The following is an 18,806-nucleotide window of genomic DNA, read 5'->3' as shown; positions in this document are numbered from 1 at the left end:
TAGAAAGGTTATTCTCCAGATTTTTGGATAATTTTTGTAATGAGGAAGATACTGCCTGATGAACAGAACTTCTAATGAAGTCACAGAGTTCATGTCCAGGGATGTGGAATTCCTATCGCCCAGGACATCTTGTTTGGGGTCAAGGGCAACAAGTTTTTATGTTTACTTTGTCCTTGGACAAGTAGGCCCAACCCTCTGCAGCACAAACCCTTTGGCTGCCTGTTTACAGAGAGTGGAACTCTCTGCAGTTGAGGTAATGTGTTTCCAAAAGATAATGCTGTTCGAACTTGTATTTATGGTTCATTATTTGAAAGCCTTGATTATTAGGGTGAGTGCTGTAAATTAATGTTTTAAGGTCACACTTCACTACGGACGTTGGTTCCAGTACAAAAAAAACAGCTGTGTATACACATGTTTGAAAACTTTAGGCTATGAGGCTAAGTATAATGCTCCCAGAATGCTCTCTGATTAGATGCAAATGAAGTGTCATTTAGTAAAATGTGTTGATGCATGCTAGTATTTCCCAAAAATATTTCTAATGGAAAATCAGTGTAACCATTTTCAACACGAATATGGCAAGCATGAAAATAAACAAACACTGACAAAGCCAACTGATCTGACATTTTTATAAGTCTTTTAGTTTCATCAATGCGTGTCTTGTTTTGACATGGCTTTTGTAACACTTTATTGTTGTGGGAGCTACCAGGCCCTCAACATTGTAACAAACACTGCCAAAAAAAAAAAAAAAATGTTTAACTCTAAAAGCACATGTTGCCACCAGTGGCATAACAAAGGCCACGCAGCCGCCCTCCAGGGGGCCCCTTTAGCACAGCACCTGCCCTGAGTGAGTCTGGAGAGGGGGCTCCTCCATGTTCTTTGCAAAGGGGCACCCTCCAGTTTCGTTACGTCACTGATTGCCACTGTAGTTCCCGACACTGAACAAAACTACTTTGTGTGCCAATATGCTCCTTGTGGAAGAGCAGAATGCAATCACTCACAGTAAAGCCAGCCAAAAGAGAGAGGAATAGAAGTATTTATTAAACAAAATGTCTTTGTTAACACCAGACCTAATTAGGGACCAAGACCCACATGTAGGTAGCTTTTTGCATGTCACAAACAGCGACTTTCGCTGTTTGCGACGTGCAAAAAGCACATTGCGATGCACAAACCCAGTTTTGCGATTCAGTAACCTGCTTACCGAATCGCAAAACGGGTTTGCGAGTCGCAATTAGGAAGGGGTGTTCCCTTCCTAATTGCGACTCGCAGTGCAATGTAGGATTGTTTTGTGACTGCGAATGCGGGCGCAAACCAATCGCAGTTTGCACCCATTTCAAATGGGTGCTAACACTTTCGCAAAAGGGAAGGGGTCCCCATGGGACCCCTTCTCCATTGTGAATGTCACTGTAAACATTTTTTCAGAGCAGGCAGTGGTCCTGCGGACCACTGCTTGCTCTGAAAAAATGAAACAAACGTTTCATTTTTCGTTTTTGTAATGCATCTCGTTTTCCTTTAAGGAAGCAGTCACAGACATGGTGGTCTGCTGTCTCCAGCAGGCCACCATCCCTGTGAGGGCCGCTATTCGCAAGGGGGTCGCAAATTGCGACCCACCTCATGATTATTCACTAGGTGGGCATTTGCGAAGCCCTTGCGAATCACAGATGGTGTCAGGGACACCATCCTACATTCGGATTTGCGACTCGCAATTTGCGGGTCGCAAATCTGAACCTACCTACATGTGGCCCCAAATTCTTAAAGAAAGTCACAAAAGTGTACCCATGGTATATGTCGTACCCCTATAAAATATTTGTGAACTGTATTTTAGCATGGGTAAATACGCATGTGTAGATTTGCTCATGTGAAAATCTATTGAGCATCTGCAAGTTCATTTTCCCTCCGGCCACTTTCTTCCCAACCCTGGAAGAAGTTCTAATTCTGCCATTGTCAGGAGTAAATGTCCAACCTTTCTTATTATGGGAAAATATTAGAGAGAAGCTGGTGAAAATCTTTAAAACATGCAGGTTAGTAGGTTTGCAGACTCAAAGGCATTCCAGCCCTGGAACTATTGCTTACTGCTTCCTCCAGCCCCAGTATGCAGATCTGCAGAAAGGTGGCAAAATAAGGAAATTGCTACAGTAGGGATTGAAACTGCAAGTATTCAAGCCCTATTATGGTAGTAGCCCTGGCATAATCAGAGAGGCTATTATCAGAGCTCTTACATAATGAGATTGCTGCCATAATTTGTCGCCACACTACATGGCACCAAAGGGACAAGCAGATCTTTTTACAGGACAAGTAGATTTGATAAGCAACCTGTCCCCTGGACAAGTAGATATTTTAATAAATTCCACACCCCTGATGTCTCATCTCTTCCAGTTCAGTGGAAACACCCTGTTCCATAGAGGAAGTGCCAGGTTCCATGATGTTTTATTTCAATAAAATATATTTAAACTAAAAATAGGTTTGTATATTTAATTTTGGAATTTAAGGAGACCGAAACTGAGAAGAAACGGAGTCTGTTGTAAACACAGGGAATAGAAGGGGTTAATAATATGGCACAGGTCTAAATAAAGCAACTAAAGTTGCTCTAGGTAAGAAATAAATAATGCTGTGAGAAGCACTCTGTCGTCCGACGTCTCTGCCTCAGGAGCAAACCAAATGACGGTTGCTGCCTGAGGCGAAGGAATGCCTGGAATTTGGAGCGCGCGCGACGCGCGTGTAAAAATAAACAAAACCCGACGTCAGAGCTGAAGCGCTCAGCTCGGAACCTCTCAGAAGGGAGGTCGGAACGAAAGGAACACACAGCAGCTTGCCGTCAACTATAAATCAAAAGAATGCCTATGAACTCGCGCGACGCGCGCTAAAACAAATAAAATAAAGACGGAGCTGACGAACTTCAGCTATAAATAACCGACAGTTATAAATAACCGAAATGCAGTGGACGAGTGGCCGGAGACACAAATAAGCATGCGGCAACTTGCCGTCTAACATAACAAAGGCAATAAAGCGGAATATTTGTAAAACCAACAACATTAAACTTATTGAATAATATAATTAAGTGGGTAAAAGAAAATGCGACTTATCTCGACTGCAGCAGCAAGAAAAGAGGACTGCTTGCAGTAAAGTGACGTCATAATGGCATATCGTAATTACTATTGGTTATGTGTGTTTTGAACTACGTTTTTAATCCCATTGGCTACAGATGTTAAGCCTTATGGGATTTGTAGTTTCTTGACTGCTGCTCATTAATTAAAGCAAGAAAAGAAACGCATAATAGGAGCCTCCGGTCTTGTCATAAAATTAATAGTTCTTTAAAGTAATTGTAGAAATCTAAAAGGATCCCATGAGATCACGAGGTATTCCCACTATCTAGAAACATTATGCATGAGTCCTGCTGTCTACAGTCAATGCTTCTCGAGCTGGCCCCAGTAGCACCTATTGATCTACCTGCCCTTCAGCACCCTTGATGCCAAATTAATCATAGAATCCATTGGCAAGAGCATTTCTCGGATTTACAAATCTCTGGTCTTAAACATTCTGCAGTGCAGCTGAGTAAGATGACAGCTGCTCAGAGGTGTGTTAGGAGCAGCAAATATTGGCTGTCCTGACCCAAATGTGACTTATACAATTTAGATACTTGCACCAGATGTACTACACCCCTGAAAGACTGAGTTGGGGGGTTGGGGGGTGAGTGGGATCCTCGTACCTTATAGGTCTCTCAGGTGTGTGTATTTGAATACATAGGGTCTGGAGTGTCCAGTTTTACAAAAGGAATTAGTGGAAAAAAATGGGATACTGAGTGAGGTGATAGCAAGGCCAACTGACGGACCAGAACTAGCACTCTTGAGGCTGATGGACAGTTTTGGATGTCCACGGGCACAGAGATCGTTTGCGGGGTTGAACTTGCTTGTCGCTAAGCGAATCACTGTGCGTAATTGGAGATCTAGCAACCCCACCCCATCATGAACTAAATGATCAAGTCTTCTGCTCTGTTTCAGAGGAAACGAAATGAAAGGAATGCAAATAATGCAGCAATCTAAATCTGAGTAATGAATTGATTAAGGCACCTCCCAAGTTTCATACACAGAAAGAATAATGCAAGCTTTTATTTAAAATGCAGTAGCACACATGCAATTCTGAAAATAATCACATTAGTGAAATACTAATGATCACAGAATGCCATACTTCAACAACGGTTATTATATATATATAAAAAAAAAAAAGACTACGCATTCATATAAGCACAATGCAAAGCTAAATATACGAGTTAAAAATGCATCACTATGGGGCTTGACCACAACATTTTTTCTTTGTCTGCCAGCATCAAGTTGTGAAACCCCGACGACCGGAAAGAGGGAACTACCCACAATGGGATTCGCTTCTAGGCAAGGCGTTCCTCCTCAGATGAGCTCCATCTTCCCGGCCGTCAAGCTTCCTCCACCGTATAAGCTTTAAAAAACCTTAAGAGGAAGATTCTAGAAACCCCCTCCCATCGAGTAAGTTGCTGTTCAAACGCTGGCCGGACCAGGTCAGTGTTGAAAGAACACGCAAGAGACTGGCCAAATCCCAAGGTGTAATTCCAAGACTGAGCTGTTCCCTGCTCTACCATAAACATTCTCAGCCTGGCCCATCCTTATCGTGCTACTCCCCCATTTTATGTGCCCATCCTTGGTGAGAAAGAGCGAAAACATGTTGCACAAACTATGCATGGAAAAATACCTGCTCCACTAATGGGACGCCGTTTGCAGCTAATCTAAGCACAAAATGGAGTCAGTGGTCAAGATGGAGCCGGTGGTTAAATACAGATAGCATTACATCAAGGGGGAATGGGCATTTGTGCCCAAGAAGAAGAAGCTGTGTATAAAGGCAGAGCTGCCCAAATAATGGGGGGGGGGGGGGATCCTGGATGGACTATGAAAATGAGGCCACAACTGACTGATATTGTAGTGATAAGAATGAAGGGCAAATCACGTCAAGGTATTGTATTATTCTTTAATTAGGTATTACTTGAGGGCAGTTGTAAGCTATGAAACATGTATTAGTGGCTGAATGTTGAGTGTTTTTTTCTTTTGTAATTTAGAAAAAAAAAAACAATAACATATTCTATTGAACAGTTGAGGAAGCTGGACATCACCAACCTCGTAGGGTAAGAAAGAGAAAGCTGTATGTACAGAACTACATGATATTCAGCAAAATACCTACTGATCTCAAGGAGCCAGCATTTACCCTCAGGTGATTTGGCTGTCTTTTGTTGGCTTCTCTCCCAAGTAGTTAGGATTGGAGGCTTCCAGCCAGTAAGATCCTCTTGGTGTGCCTAGGCAGTGCACAAGCAGAAATGCAAGAATTGCATCCTTTTAGTGAGCCCAGTGTCTGGCTCGCTGCATCTAGAGGAGCCTGTAACACTCATAATCATAGTGTCTCGGAACACAATTTCTCTAGATAATCCAAGAGAGGACTGCAAACTTGTATGGCATATGCTCTTTTTCCAGGAACTTGACTGCCACCCATTAAGTCTCAGCATCACCCACAAGAAAAACCTTATTTTCTCCAAATTAATACCCAATGAGGTCACTATTGTCCTCCTAAAGGCTGTGCCCTGTAATGCTGATGAATGGAGGCACTATTAGGATTACAGGTTAGGGATTACAGGTTAGTGGCTTACCCCAGAGAAGCTCAATAGCGGGTTGCAATCTGGAGGAGTCTTGCTAAGTTAGTCTGTTGAGTTCACTACATGCCTAGAGAGTGTACCTACTAAGAAAATGTGTAGTTTTGTATCTAGTTTTATACTGCGGCGAACACTGGATGCTTTGTTATGTGGGTGAGGGTCCGAGAAAACATCAAGCAGGGCCTGACAACCAGTAATAGAAATCCAACATGGTTCTGCTGTTGGCCATCCCAATTACCATGACCTCCAAAACGTTTTATGGCTACTGATCACGAAAAGTACTTGTTAATGTGCTTTGGAAGGACATTTGGCTGCAGAGAGAATTTTACCGGCACATGTCAAAGGCTTATGCTGTCATTCAAAGATTATGTAAGCACAGGTATCAAAATGAACACAGTCTGTTAAACATCAAACATACACAAAGCCAAAAACTGACCAAGGACAACAGTAAAACTTACAGCAAATGCGAGAGAGAACGGACTGTACACGCTGACTAAACGATTCACCTGGCAGAAAGCTCTAATACACCCAAGCTTTGCACACAGTATTCACAGCAAATTGAAGAAAAGCAGATTGTCAATGCGCATAGTTTAGGCGTGTGGCCAAGCTGTGGGAGATGGTGGACGCGTGAATGAAACGCTCCACGCTGGCCCAGTGAATTATCCGACTAAATGGGAAGCCATAGGACACTGGGGTGGGGAAAGCAGGAGTGCCCGACTGGTCTTGGTGTGCCTACAGCCCCCCAAACCCAAGACAGCAATCGGAGCAGAGGTGGGGCAAACAGAGGCACCTGGCTCTGGAGCGGGGACACCGCGAGTGGAGGCCTGCGGCCTAGAGTACGGCCTAACAACTGCACCACTGCACTCGGCAGGGCGGAGGATTGAAGGCGCTGGCCCCTGGGGATGGAACGACCAGCAGAGTGGAGGTGAGCGAACCAGTGGTGGGACTGCTGGATAGACAGAGCCAGTCTGGTGAATCAGAGAGGCAGAGGCGCCCGGAAGGGCTTTGCGTGCATGCAGCCCACCAGGCCTAGGAGATGACTGGCGGGGCGAACAGAGATGCATTGGATGTTCCAGGACCCATACTCTATCTGTCAGAGAGGTGAGCTCACACCCAAAGTACTTATGTGCCAGGTGAATTTCTTCATATCCTCTCTCGACCTCATGCACTCTGTTGGCCAACTTCTGGTGTTCGGCACGTAACAAGCCCAGGCCCACTGACACCGCGCTTATGTCCTGTTGGAGAGCCGTCTTGGTATCTACAATAGCTGCCAGTATCTTGTCGAGTTGAAGCAGCATAGGCAGTGGCATGGTAGCTGCCTTTTCAGGCCATTCTGGTTCAGGTGTCTGTGCCTGGGCCAGTCTGTGGGTGTTCATTGAGGGTTGAAAAGGGAGCTAGCAGCGCTGAAAACTGCTATACACACCTTAGAAACAGATAAACGAATGGACCCCGCGGTTGGCTTGATGCTCAACACAGCCCATATAAACAATATAATGAAGTCATGAACAGGTTGAAAACTGTTGATTACGTGAGTTACTTAACCAAAGTGCATGATGAAGAGGGCAGGTCGGGACGGCTCCTAGCGTGGCTGATACACCCGGAGACACGGGGTGCCCCCATCACCCATTTGACCACCTCTGAGGTATATGCCCCAGGATCCATCAATGATGAGTTTCGGGAATATTATGAGACTCTGTACGGGCCTCCAGAAGCTCTGCCCGCTCAAGCATAATCTGCCTACCTTACACAGGATCACCTACCTCAACTACCCTCTACGGCTAAAGAAATATTAGGGGGACCTATTACAAAACAAGAGATTCAACAAGTGGCTAGCTTCAGGTAAAAGGCCAGGTCCAGACGGCCTACCGGCTGAATTTTTCCAGACCTATATAGATCTACTGGCCCCGAAGTTAGTACTTCGGTATGCAACCGCACTACAATTGGGGCATCTCCCTAAGTCTACTAGAGATGCGCTGGTGGTACCACTTCCTAAGACCAAACACCCAGGTATACAGAGCATGGCTTTTATGACCCTATCCATGCTTAACACAGATGTCAAAATCCTTAGCAGAATACTAGCAAACAGAATACTACCCTATATACAGAAACTGGTGCATGAAGACCAGAATGGATTTATCCCAAACAGAAGTACGGCCCTCATCCTACGTAGACTATTCCATATCCTATATCATCCAGACACGCTAGCCCAACCTCAGGCGGTGCTTATGTCAGTGGACTTGGAGAAGGCATTCGATTCCATTAGATGAGACTTTCTGGCCGAAGTCATGCGGAAAATGGACCTGGGGAGGGATGGATTAGGTGGGTCACTCTACTCTATACAGACCCTACTGCCAGAGTGAGAACTGGGAATACTGCCTCCACTAAGTACGATATTTTCAGGGGCACTAGACAGGGTTGCTCTCAGTCACCACTACTGTTTGCATTGGCCATAGAACCCCTAGCAGCACTGTGCTGTAGGGAGAGCGAAGAGGTGGTGGGGGAAGTAGGGGCCTGGGGGAGGCGGGAAGGGCGGTGGCACGGTTTGAGGAATTCGGGGTAGTCTCCGGCCTCCACTTGACTAGATCTAAGACTTGCCTATTTCCCATGCTACACTGGCATGCTCTGCCCCCATGACAAGCCAGAGGGTATTAGATAGGAAACCTCCTCATTTAAATACGTGGGCATACATGTATACTACTCAGTGGAGGAACTCCGGGAGGGAAACTTATCGGTCCCTTAGGGGTAACATCACCTTTTGGAGATCACTGAAACTCTCCCTAATGGCACGTATTGCCATATCCAAGATGGTGGTTCTTCCACATCTGCTATATTTCTTTGTGAACTTACCACTGAATATCCCCATCAATTGGTTTAGACAAGTGGACACACTGCTTAGAGATCTGATTTGGGATGGATGGGGCAGACACCGGGTCTCGCTTCAAACCCTACGACATCCACTGAATGAGGGCGGATTAGGGGTGCCAAACTTTGAACTATATTACTTGGTGGCACAACTGCAGTGGGTTTCGAAATGGCTTGATGAATCGACCTGTAGTACTTTGGGACACGAGCCTCTCCCCGCAACAAGACTTCCTCCTCCCACGGCTCCTTCAGCAAGATATTAAGATTCCTCACCCCACTATTCTGCTGCAGGTGGCACTATACACCTGGAGACGGTGCCAAGTGACAAACCATGAGGCGATCCCATACGTGCCAGAGCTCCCGCTGGTGGGTCTGCCACATGGTAACCCAGGTAACTTGTTTAATGCAAACGACCTCCAGCCTTGGGCGGCGGTGGGAGATGCTCATGCCTCTGGGAGACATCATAGAGAGGTACGCACTGCATGGTGGCCAATTCATGCGATATGAAGCAATACGTAAAACGCTTGCAGGCCTGTGGCTGTGCCATAGAGAGGAACTCAAGCCTCATGCTATTCTAAAATTATTATTGACGCTGGGTACCTCCTGACAACAAGTTAACTGGTTCTATGGAGCACCAAGTGGCATGGAACGACAACCTTTGAACATACTGAGGGCCAGATGGGATAACATATGTGGGAAGGTCTTTACGGATAAGGATTGGAACAACATTTTAGCATACTCCAAGAGGGTATCTCGGAACTCCAGGCTCAAGTACATTCAGTTCAACTTCCTCCACATGACTTACCTCACACCACATAGGCTTCAAGTAATATATGGTACAGACCCAGGAGGAAGCCCGAGTTGCGGACATCCGGACGCAGACTTCAATCACATGATCTGGGGCTGCTCAGTCCTTCGGGTGTTCTGGATGACTGTCTTGTGTAGGTTGCATCTTGCGTCTGGACGACGCATCCCGCAGGGAAATGGAGGCCAGCATTGTGGACCTCTTCCCAAGACCCAAGAAAGGAAGGGTGGGGACCAGATTCCTGGACCTTGCACTGATGCTCACTAAGCGCCGTATTGCAAAGGCCTGGAAGGCCAGATTAGGACATAGTTTGGAGGATTGGGTACAAGACGTCACGAAATGGGCGGAATCAGAAGAGGGGGTGCTCCGCACTGAAAACAAAAAGGAAACACATAGACAGCCTATGGCTGACTCCTGGAGTTCCATACTGAGTGTCTGGCTGTGCCCCGCTGAGGCCACTGACTCAGAACAAAGCAGCGACACCGACACAGAGCACTAACACCGGGAGGGTACACAGGATGAGAGCAAGCCCCTAACCTACATCAGGTAGGCAAAGCACTGCACTACACAACGGACCTCCTCAGGGTCATATACATTGGTGACTAACCCATCCCACGGCCTCATCACTAGACAGGAAATTGGACATATTGCCTAGTAAAATCTGACACAAATATAATCAAATAGACGCCGCTTCTCAGGGGTGCCAACTGCCCCCCACCCCTGGTATTGCTTGCGACCTACCTTCGAGGGATCCTATTGTTTATTAGGATATCGATTACGTTTGAAATTATCTGTTTAAAAAGTTATGAAAGCTATATGAGCATTGACAATGGCAACTCTACTCTCTTTCAAACTGTTGGACGTGATCCATGGTCAGAAATCTATCACTCCCCATTATAACGGGATATACACTTCAGGAAACTACGATAAAATGCACAGAAACCGATGTGATTATCACATATAAGAAAAACAAATATTCCAGTGGTAAAAGAATGTTGCTTTAATTAGATACTACCTTTGTCCACATAATTCCTTAAAACATCTATGTATTGAAAAGGATTGTATGCCAGAGGCTATCTGGAACAAACTGGACACTTATATGCTAATTAAAAAAGGATGACCTAAAATGTTAAAATTGCCAACAAAGATATTTGAACAAAAAAAAAAAGTCAATGAGCATAGTTTAGAACAGACTTACTGTGAGGCCAAGTAAAAGTATACATTTCAATACATTATGTAATATTTAACTATGATTAAAAGTCTTATAATCTTATGAAGCCAGAATGTTACCTGCAAACTGTTTCATTGAGTGTCATTAACACATTATCTGTACTGGAGCATTCCACACCCACAGCTCTTTAAGAGTAAGTCTTGAATGCTCTACCTGAGAGTCAAAGCCTAAACAAAACTTGTGCAGACATTCAGTGAGACTGCAGTACTATCTAGTAGTTTATGGTTACCAATAAAAGAATATAACTGTTCTTTGTCCATTGGATGAGGTGCTTTGATAATCCCATCTACAATACTGAGTTTGGGTTTGACTCCTTCACCTGACAAAACATGCCCAAGATATTTAATCTCTTTCACACAAAAGATGCATTTGTCCTCTCTAAGAATAGCTCAATTGTTTTGTAAAGCAGATAAAACATTTTCTATAGCTTTTTTGTGTGTTTTGCGTGTATTAGAATGGATTAGTATGTCATCCTGGAATACCACTACATGATTCATGTCTGTAAACATTCTAGACATAACCTTCTGAAATACCGAAGCAGCAGAGACCAGTCCAAATAGCATACGGCAAAATTGAAACATTCCATCAGGTGTTACAAAGGCATTAAGATGATGTGATTCCTCATCTAATAAGGCTTGATGATAAGCTGCCCTTAGGTCTAATTTGATAAAACATTTGGACTGACCTATAGCTGTAATTAGGTTTTCAATGTGTGGTAAGGGGCAATTTACAACCTATATAACCTTGTTAAGAGATCTACACATAAGTGAGGGTCCCCGGTCTTTTTTTAGCAAGAACAATTGGAGACAGCCATAAAGTGGCATGCAAAATTCTATGACCCCATCACTTTGCATTTCTTTTAGAATTTTTGTTAGCTCACACCGTACACTATGTGGTACATTGTGAAGACTGTTTTACTGGTAGAATTAATTCTTTGAACTTAATGATATGGACAAAAAATTTAATCTTGCCCACCTTCTTGTTAAAAAACACTTCTGCAGACCTTTCTTTCCATGAAAAATTAAAAACAGATCCACCCAAAGAAACATGATTTTTTGACCGGGTCTGAATCCTGACAAAATCTGCCTGTTGCCACCATCCCAGTACATTAACACCCTTATATGCTACATACACTTTTCCTTTAATAGTGTTTTTCTCAAAACATATATCGCCCAAAAAATAACCTACTGGGTCAATTCTGCATCCCTCATAGGCAGTGGTGATAACGTCTGAATGTACTTGACCTTTACTGGACCAGAATTCTTTATATTTTTCAATAGAAATGATATGATTCTTGCCCCTGAATCGATAAGTAAAGACTTGTCAGTTTCACCTATTTTTATTGTAACAAGAGGATCACCATATTTGTTTTCATTGGCTACACTATTAATTTCTATACTTTCCACTGATAAAACTAGTTCTTCTACTTTTTTTTGTCTAAGTCATCTTCATTGTTGGAACTCATATCCTGAACACTTCTAACAAAAACACGTTTGCCACCCCTACAGACTTTGCCAAAATGTCCAATTTTCTTTTACATTTCCAGAATTCTTGTGTAAGTGTGCGACAGTTATGAAAACTTGAAACAGGAGTACTAGAACCACACCCATTACATATGTGTTTAGTGAGTGGCCTAGTTGTGTTTCTATTTCTACTGTAGTTGTCAGTTGTGGCAATTTCTTTTTGCCTTTTGCATTGTGTGCATTTTACTCTGGGTTTTGTTTTGAACATTGACATTTGCTACTATCATATTTGATACTTCATGTTCCAATTGTTTTCCTTCTTTTTGTGAACATGATATGCTTTTAGCTTTATCTATTGCCTCATCAAGTGATGATTTTTGCATGTCAACAGCCTCTGTTGAATTTTCTTCAAATGACACCTAAATACAACTTGGTCACGAATTAATTGGGATGTAAACCTCTCAAACTCACAGTATGACACCAATATGTTGACGGCTGTTACACAAGAATAAGTAGATTCATCCGGTTTCTGGATGAGAGTAAAAAATGTGTGTCTGTGTACTACTAGGGTCACTTTCCTTCAAAGTATGTGTCAAGTTCTTTCACAGTGACCTGAAACTGGTCCAATTATTCATCATCAGGACAAGCATATTCTGGCAAATTAACAAAACCATTTTGCCCTTCCACCCTTAGTAATAAAGTAGGTTCTGTTTTCTGTCAACTTTATACTTCATAACATCGATAGCACGTAGACAGGCAATAATGTATCTATACCATAAATGCCATCTCAAAGGTGGCTCTCCTGATTCTTGCAAAAATGGAGTGGACTGTTTGCATAGTGCATCAATTTCAGTGTTACAAATCCTGTAAACAAAGTTACTAGTTAATAGGACCTAAACATGCTGCACAAAATGCAGCGAAATACACTATAATTATATAGTGTAAAGTCACTGCTGGCAACTCCACTGAATGAAGCGTACCAATAGCGGTTGACACTTTCACAGACTCCTGCTGAATGACTGATGTGATAGTTTAAAAGCGAAAAGCGTGCCAATCGCTGTTGAGGTTGACACAATGATGCTCGCAGTACTGGCAAACAACAATATGTGGCACTCTTTGTTAACAGATCCACAGAATTACGGGAGACAATCTTGCTTAAGTTCCTCTATTTCCTTTGAAACTAATACCATTTAGACTTTTCAGATCAAATGTTTCAGACAAAACATGCAGAGAAGAGATGCCGGCAAGCGCATTCTTGAATGTAGAAAGGTGAGCTCAATCTGATTTCTATAAGCACGTGTAAAAAGAATTCGACACCGTCATGTTTAATGCCTCCTTGCAAAGTGAATTCACACTCTGAGGCACACGGGCAGCTGAGCGTAATAAGCATGTGAGATAGGCAATAGATTTCACACACTGAGGCAAGCGAGCAAAGCATTATTGCTGTGTGCAATAAGTAGCTCTCCTCGCTCAACATAACATGGAGCGTTTAGCGTCTCCTGCTGAAAAAATCTTACTCGCAGAGAGGCGTGGACAGTTCGAGTCAAACGAGCGTATGGGGTGAATTGCTCTCCTCACTCTATGCAGTCGTGTTCCGTCAGGAAAATTGCCGTCCTGTAAATTGCTTCTGAAGGATAAAATTAATATACCATCCAGCTGCAAAAATCAAAGGACTTTTAGTTTCAAAACCGCATACAAACACACGCTATAGATATACTTCTGGATGAAACATTAATCGTTTGAATGCCCCTAAAATGCCATTGCGCTTTGGTTCGCCTCTGGGCCCTTGAAATAGTAACAGTTCCTTAAAAGCAAGTTGGAAAGGGCACTTGTTTCCTTTAATCCGCTTGCCGCCAATATGTGCAATAATAGTGTCCATCCAATGTTTATCTTCTCAAGGTTTACTGCATAAGGCATCAGATGAGTATACATGCTAAGGGCCCAGAGTACAGCATCCAACTGTGCTCTGATTCAAAAGCAAACATTATACATTCCAAAAGACAACACATAGATGGCCAATGAATAACATTACCCTACTATAACCTCACTATGGCATAGTTAGTCAATAAATACACAGAAACTAATACGGAAAACAAGACACTACACGTACTCATATAAAAAGTTTGTTAACTGCATTTTAGCACAAGTAAATGTGTGTGTGTTTACGTGCTCGTCGAAAATGTGCTGAAAGTTTGCAAGTTCACTTTCCCTACACCCAATTTTTCCCACCTTGGAAAACGCTTTACTTCTGTCCTTGTCAATAGTAATTTTCCAAACAAAGAACAAGTGATTTTTTTGTTACAGGACAAGTAGATTTAGGAAGCATTCAGTTGCAAGGACAAACAGATACTTTATAAAATTCCACACCGCTGGAATTGCAATAACTCAAATATCTTTTGAGCTAGAATTATGGCAATCAGGGTGACACCTTGCAATACCAATGGGGTAATAATTAGATCAGCATATATTCTCATAATAGTGGGAAAACGTGTTAAAGTTAGCCTGGGGTGCTGATTGCCAGTTGTTCATTGGCTACGGGCTACCAGAGTGCATATGCCCCTGACACGGTATTTGGATATTCCCCATACCCTCTTTCCATTGATGGGCAGCCTACACTCTATCACCACAGCACAAAACCAGTGAAAAAAACCTTCAGAATACTTTCTTTGCACCAATAATATACAGTTGCTACGATTATGTTTGCCAGTGCTTACAAAATAGATTATAATACAGTGCTTTACACATTATTGGCTGAACAGCTGCTGTACGTTTACAATACCTACATTTGTTAGCACTAAGACTTTGATGTCTGCATTGTTTATTTAGATATATTTTAAAATGGCATAAAGTTAGACCAACAGGTGGCAATACGTGATCCTCACTGACCTGTCCTCTGGAGATGAGGTAACAAAAAATTTTACATTTGTTCTGTCGAAGGAAAATTGAGAACCATGGCGATCACAAGCATAACAATAGTGGTTGATGACTGAACAGCATACTTAGCTTTTGATGCACAGCTGAACAGTATGGCAATATGGTCAATCACTATGTATTATTACTTTTATGATCATGTAGATGCATTTGTCTGCGCAACATTATCCGAGATTCCAAATTGAAAACCTCTAATATGTGTTAATCTGAATTAAATCCTTTTTATACATAGCACTGGAACAATAGTCTGCAGAAAAATAGCAGAAAAACACAACCTTCCATGAAACTGAACTTAACATCTAGAAAACAGATGAAACAGAACAAGTCTGCTGTGGAAATGTAAGTGCCAGTAAATAATTGTTTACATGTTTTCTGAAGCTAAACAATGATGGGCAAAGCCAGACAGTAGGGGGAAGATGTTGGACATAGTAAAGTATGGAGATATAAAATAAAGAACAAACAATCCTAAAATTCTAAGGCTTTACATAATAATATATTTTGACCTACACCTAGCACTCATCATGTTTTAACAGTAGATCAATTTACCCCCATGTTAACAAACAAATGTCACTTTGTCACAACTTTTTAAATGGAAAACAAATATATCAGCCAAACTTTGACATTCTTTTTGTGAACAAGTGAGTGCATCTTACCACACCCTTATCAGTGTAGAAAGTAATTTGAATCAAGTAATCCTAAACAAGTGCACATGGTTCCTTAAGCAGTAAGAGTTACCATGCGTCAGTCTAGTTCGGAGCATTAAGGTTTATGGTAAGACCCTATGCCTAGGTTGAAAGATACCTGTGACTGTTTCAGAGAAAGAATCATTGCTGCTTATCAGTCTGGAAAGGGTTATAATGTGATGTCTAAACAACATGAAGTCCACTGTTCAAGAGTCTAAACATTTTTTACAAATGGAGAAAGTTCAAGCCTACTGCCAATATACACAGGAGTAGCTGACTCTGCGAGTTTATCCTAAGAGCCAGTTGCATAATAATCCTAAAGTTCATAAAGAACCTTAAAAAAAATGATTCCATCATTCAGTGGTCCAGTTTTTAAATCAGTGCACAGAGACATGGAATTCACAGTACTAGAATTTGTTCTGGAGATATCACTTTGGGAGTGTAGGAAAGTACAATTTTTCTTGGCATGTTACCCCCATTTTTACCTGTATGTCAGTATGTTTTTGCCTGTCTCAGTGGGATCCTGCTAGTCAGGACCCCAGTGCTAATAGTTTATGGCCTAATGTGTGTGTCTGTATAGTGCTTGACTGTGTCACTGAGGCCCTGCTAACCAGAACAGTGCTTATGCTCTCTGCTTTTAAATTTGTCACTGTAGGCTAGTGACTTCATTTACCAATTTCAATTGGCACACTGGATCCCCCTTATAAGTCCCTAGTATATGGTACGCAGGGCATTGGGGTTCCAGGAGATCCACATGGGCTGCAGCATTTCTTTTGCCACCCATAGGGAGCTCAGACAAACCCTTGCACAGGCTTGCCATTGCAGCCTGTGTGAAATAACACACACGTTATTTCACAGCCATTTTCACTGCACTTAAGTAACTTATAAGTCACCTATATGTCTAACCTTCACTTGCTGAAGGTTAGGTGCAAAATTACTAAGTGTGAGGGCACCCTTGCCCTAGCAAAGGTGCCCCCACATAGTTCAGGGCCATTTCCCAGGACTTTGTGAGTGCGGGGATGCCACTACATGCGTGCACTACATATAGGTCAATACCTATATGTAGCTTCATAATGGTAACTCTGAATATGGCCAGGTAAACTGTCTAAGATCATGGAATTGTCCCCCCATTCCAAACCTGGTGTTGGGGAGCCAATTCCATGCATGCTGGGGGCTCCACTATGGACCCCCAGTACTGCCAAACCAGCTCTCTGAGGCTTGCACTGAAGCTACCGCTGCTGCCACCTCACAGACAGGGTTCTGCCCTCCTGGGGTCTGAGCAGCTCAGTCCCAGGAAGGCAGAACAAAGCATTTCCTCTGAGAGCAGGGTGTTACACCCTCTCCCTTTGAAAATGGGTGCTACAGGCTGGGGAAAAGTAGCCAGACAATAACTTACATAAGACAAAGAATTTGTGTTTACGCCATTATCTCTACACCTTCAAAAGTGATGAAAGCTGTGTACAGAGACCAACTGCGTAAACTATGGTTAATGATATTTACATGTAAAGCATATAGAATGGAGAGCATTAAATGTATTAATAACTATTTTCGAGGAAAATGTTAGAAACAGCATCAACAGTATCAGCAGCAAATTTGACGGGAAAGGGAAAGCTAAAGCAAATGGTTAAACAACATCACAAGAGGTCTGGTGCAAGCCACCCTGATAACAGAGGTTATTAAAAAGATAAGGAGTAAAAGCAGGTTACATAAGAACAAAAGTAGAATGAAGGAAAGAATGATCTGCAGGTGGGGCAAAAATAATTATTATAGTCAAATGACATTTAAATACACAAATTATATTATTGCTAATAGACAAAATAGCTGACGAAACATAGATGGAGTCTAACACCTCAACCCAAGTCATTTCCAGATTCATTGGTTTGAATGTCACATTTACTTTGTTTCACTTAAGATGAAAAAGGATTTCCAATGAGCCACAGTCAATAAAGGTTGTGAGTTCATAAAAAGAAACATCTTTGTGGAACCACGGCTTTCAAATACTAACTTTTTCATAAATTTCACTTCCATACCTTTTTTATACATGCATTTCCATATAGTCTTAGGCAGTGTTAAACGATGGTGAGCATAATGTATGCATGTTGTTTCCTCTTGCTTAAAGTCACGTTCCCTCGTACTCTTTGAATAATTCCTGTTTTGTCAACAACAGACTGCTCCGCGGTGAAACACACCGATTATTCGGGAGTTATCCAATTATAATTCTCTATATATGATGACAGCAGGGAATGGTAATGTCAACTGAAGCCTTTCTGAAACACAGTTCAGTGGAACTACAAAATTTGACTCTGCATCACATATATTTCACTTTGTATTTTTATCTGGCTCACGTCTCAAGCCTCACTGCCAGATCCTGCAAGGTATGACTACCCCATGCTTGTGGCTGGTTTATGCCACAGACTGGAGTCTTTTAATTAGTTCACTAATACAAATGTGTTGAATAAGGGTAAATAGCTTCAACAGGGGAGAAGTGCTGATGCACGTATGTGTACAATGAACATGAGTAAGAAGACTACAACTCCCACAGAAGTCATGTGGGGATGTGTATGAGATTATTCAACAACCGTGCATGTGAAGCAGATAACTAGGTTAACACCCGTTTATTCGGCACATCTGACGCTATATGCGGAGTGCGTCCTGCGTGAGTCTCACCGGCTCTTCCAGGCGGAGATCCTGTGCAGCGCCGTGCGCTGCCGCTCGCAGTCCTTGCAGTATAGATCCTCCAGCACCTGGTCCCACTCGGCCTTACTCAGCCAGGCCACCACGTGCTGCCGGGACCCGGGCCACCGGGACCTGCGACCCATCTCCAGCCGCCGGCACCGGCTCACGCCGCACACTGAGAATTACGGGAGGCAGGCGAGACACTCGCTACAGGAACAACCTACCCTGCTGTCATCGTACCCTCCAGCCAATCGTAGAGCGTCTGTCATGTAAACCTCGCCCGCTGCGCATGTTTCCTGACTAATGATTAGTGGTAGGACAACTTGGTTAGAGAAGCGTCTCGGACACGTGAACACAAAGGAAGGACTAAACGGCGACTAGCTAAACACTACCTGTGTCTATCTGAATGCTACTTTAATTGAGTTCAGCACTGTTTTTTATTTTGTGCGTCTTAGGTACAGTGACTTTTTAAATATTAGATAACTGATTTAAC

The 18,806-nt window shown here is 42.8% G+C and overlaps 1 protein-coding gene across 1 annotated transcript in view; it reads right to left on the bottom strand.

The window, feature by feature from the left end:
* LAS1L (LAS1 like ribosome biogenesis factor) overlaps positions 1-18,556 on the bottom strand; it is a 329,858-nt gene extending 311,302 nt beyond the window's left edge. Inside the window, exon 1 of the mRNA XM_069210455.1 lies at positions 18,305-18,556. Within this exon, the coding sequence (XP_069066556.1) occupies positions 18,305-18,456 (152 nt within the window). The 5' untranslated portion in view covers positions 18,457-18,556. The remainder of the gene's footprint in view (positions 1-18,304) is intronic.
* Between the last annotated feature and the right edge of the window lie 250 nt (positions 18,557-18,806).

The sequence above is a fragment of the Pleurodeles waltl genome, chromosome 2_1, assembly GCF_031143425.1.
Source record: "Pleurodeles waltl isolate 20211129_DDA chromosome 2_1, aPleWal1.hap1.20221129, whole genome shotgun sequence".
NCBI lineage: Eukaryota > Metazoa > Chordata > Amphibia > Caudata > Salamandridae > Pleurodeles > Pleurodeles waltl.
The sequence above is the reverse complement of the archived record's forward strand: the minus strand, read 5'-3'. Positions and strand labels throughout refer to the sequence as shown.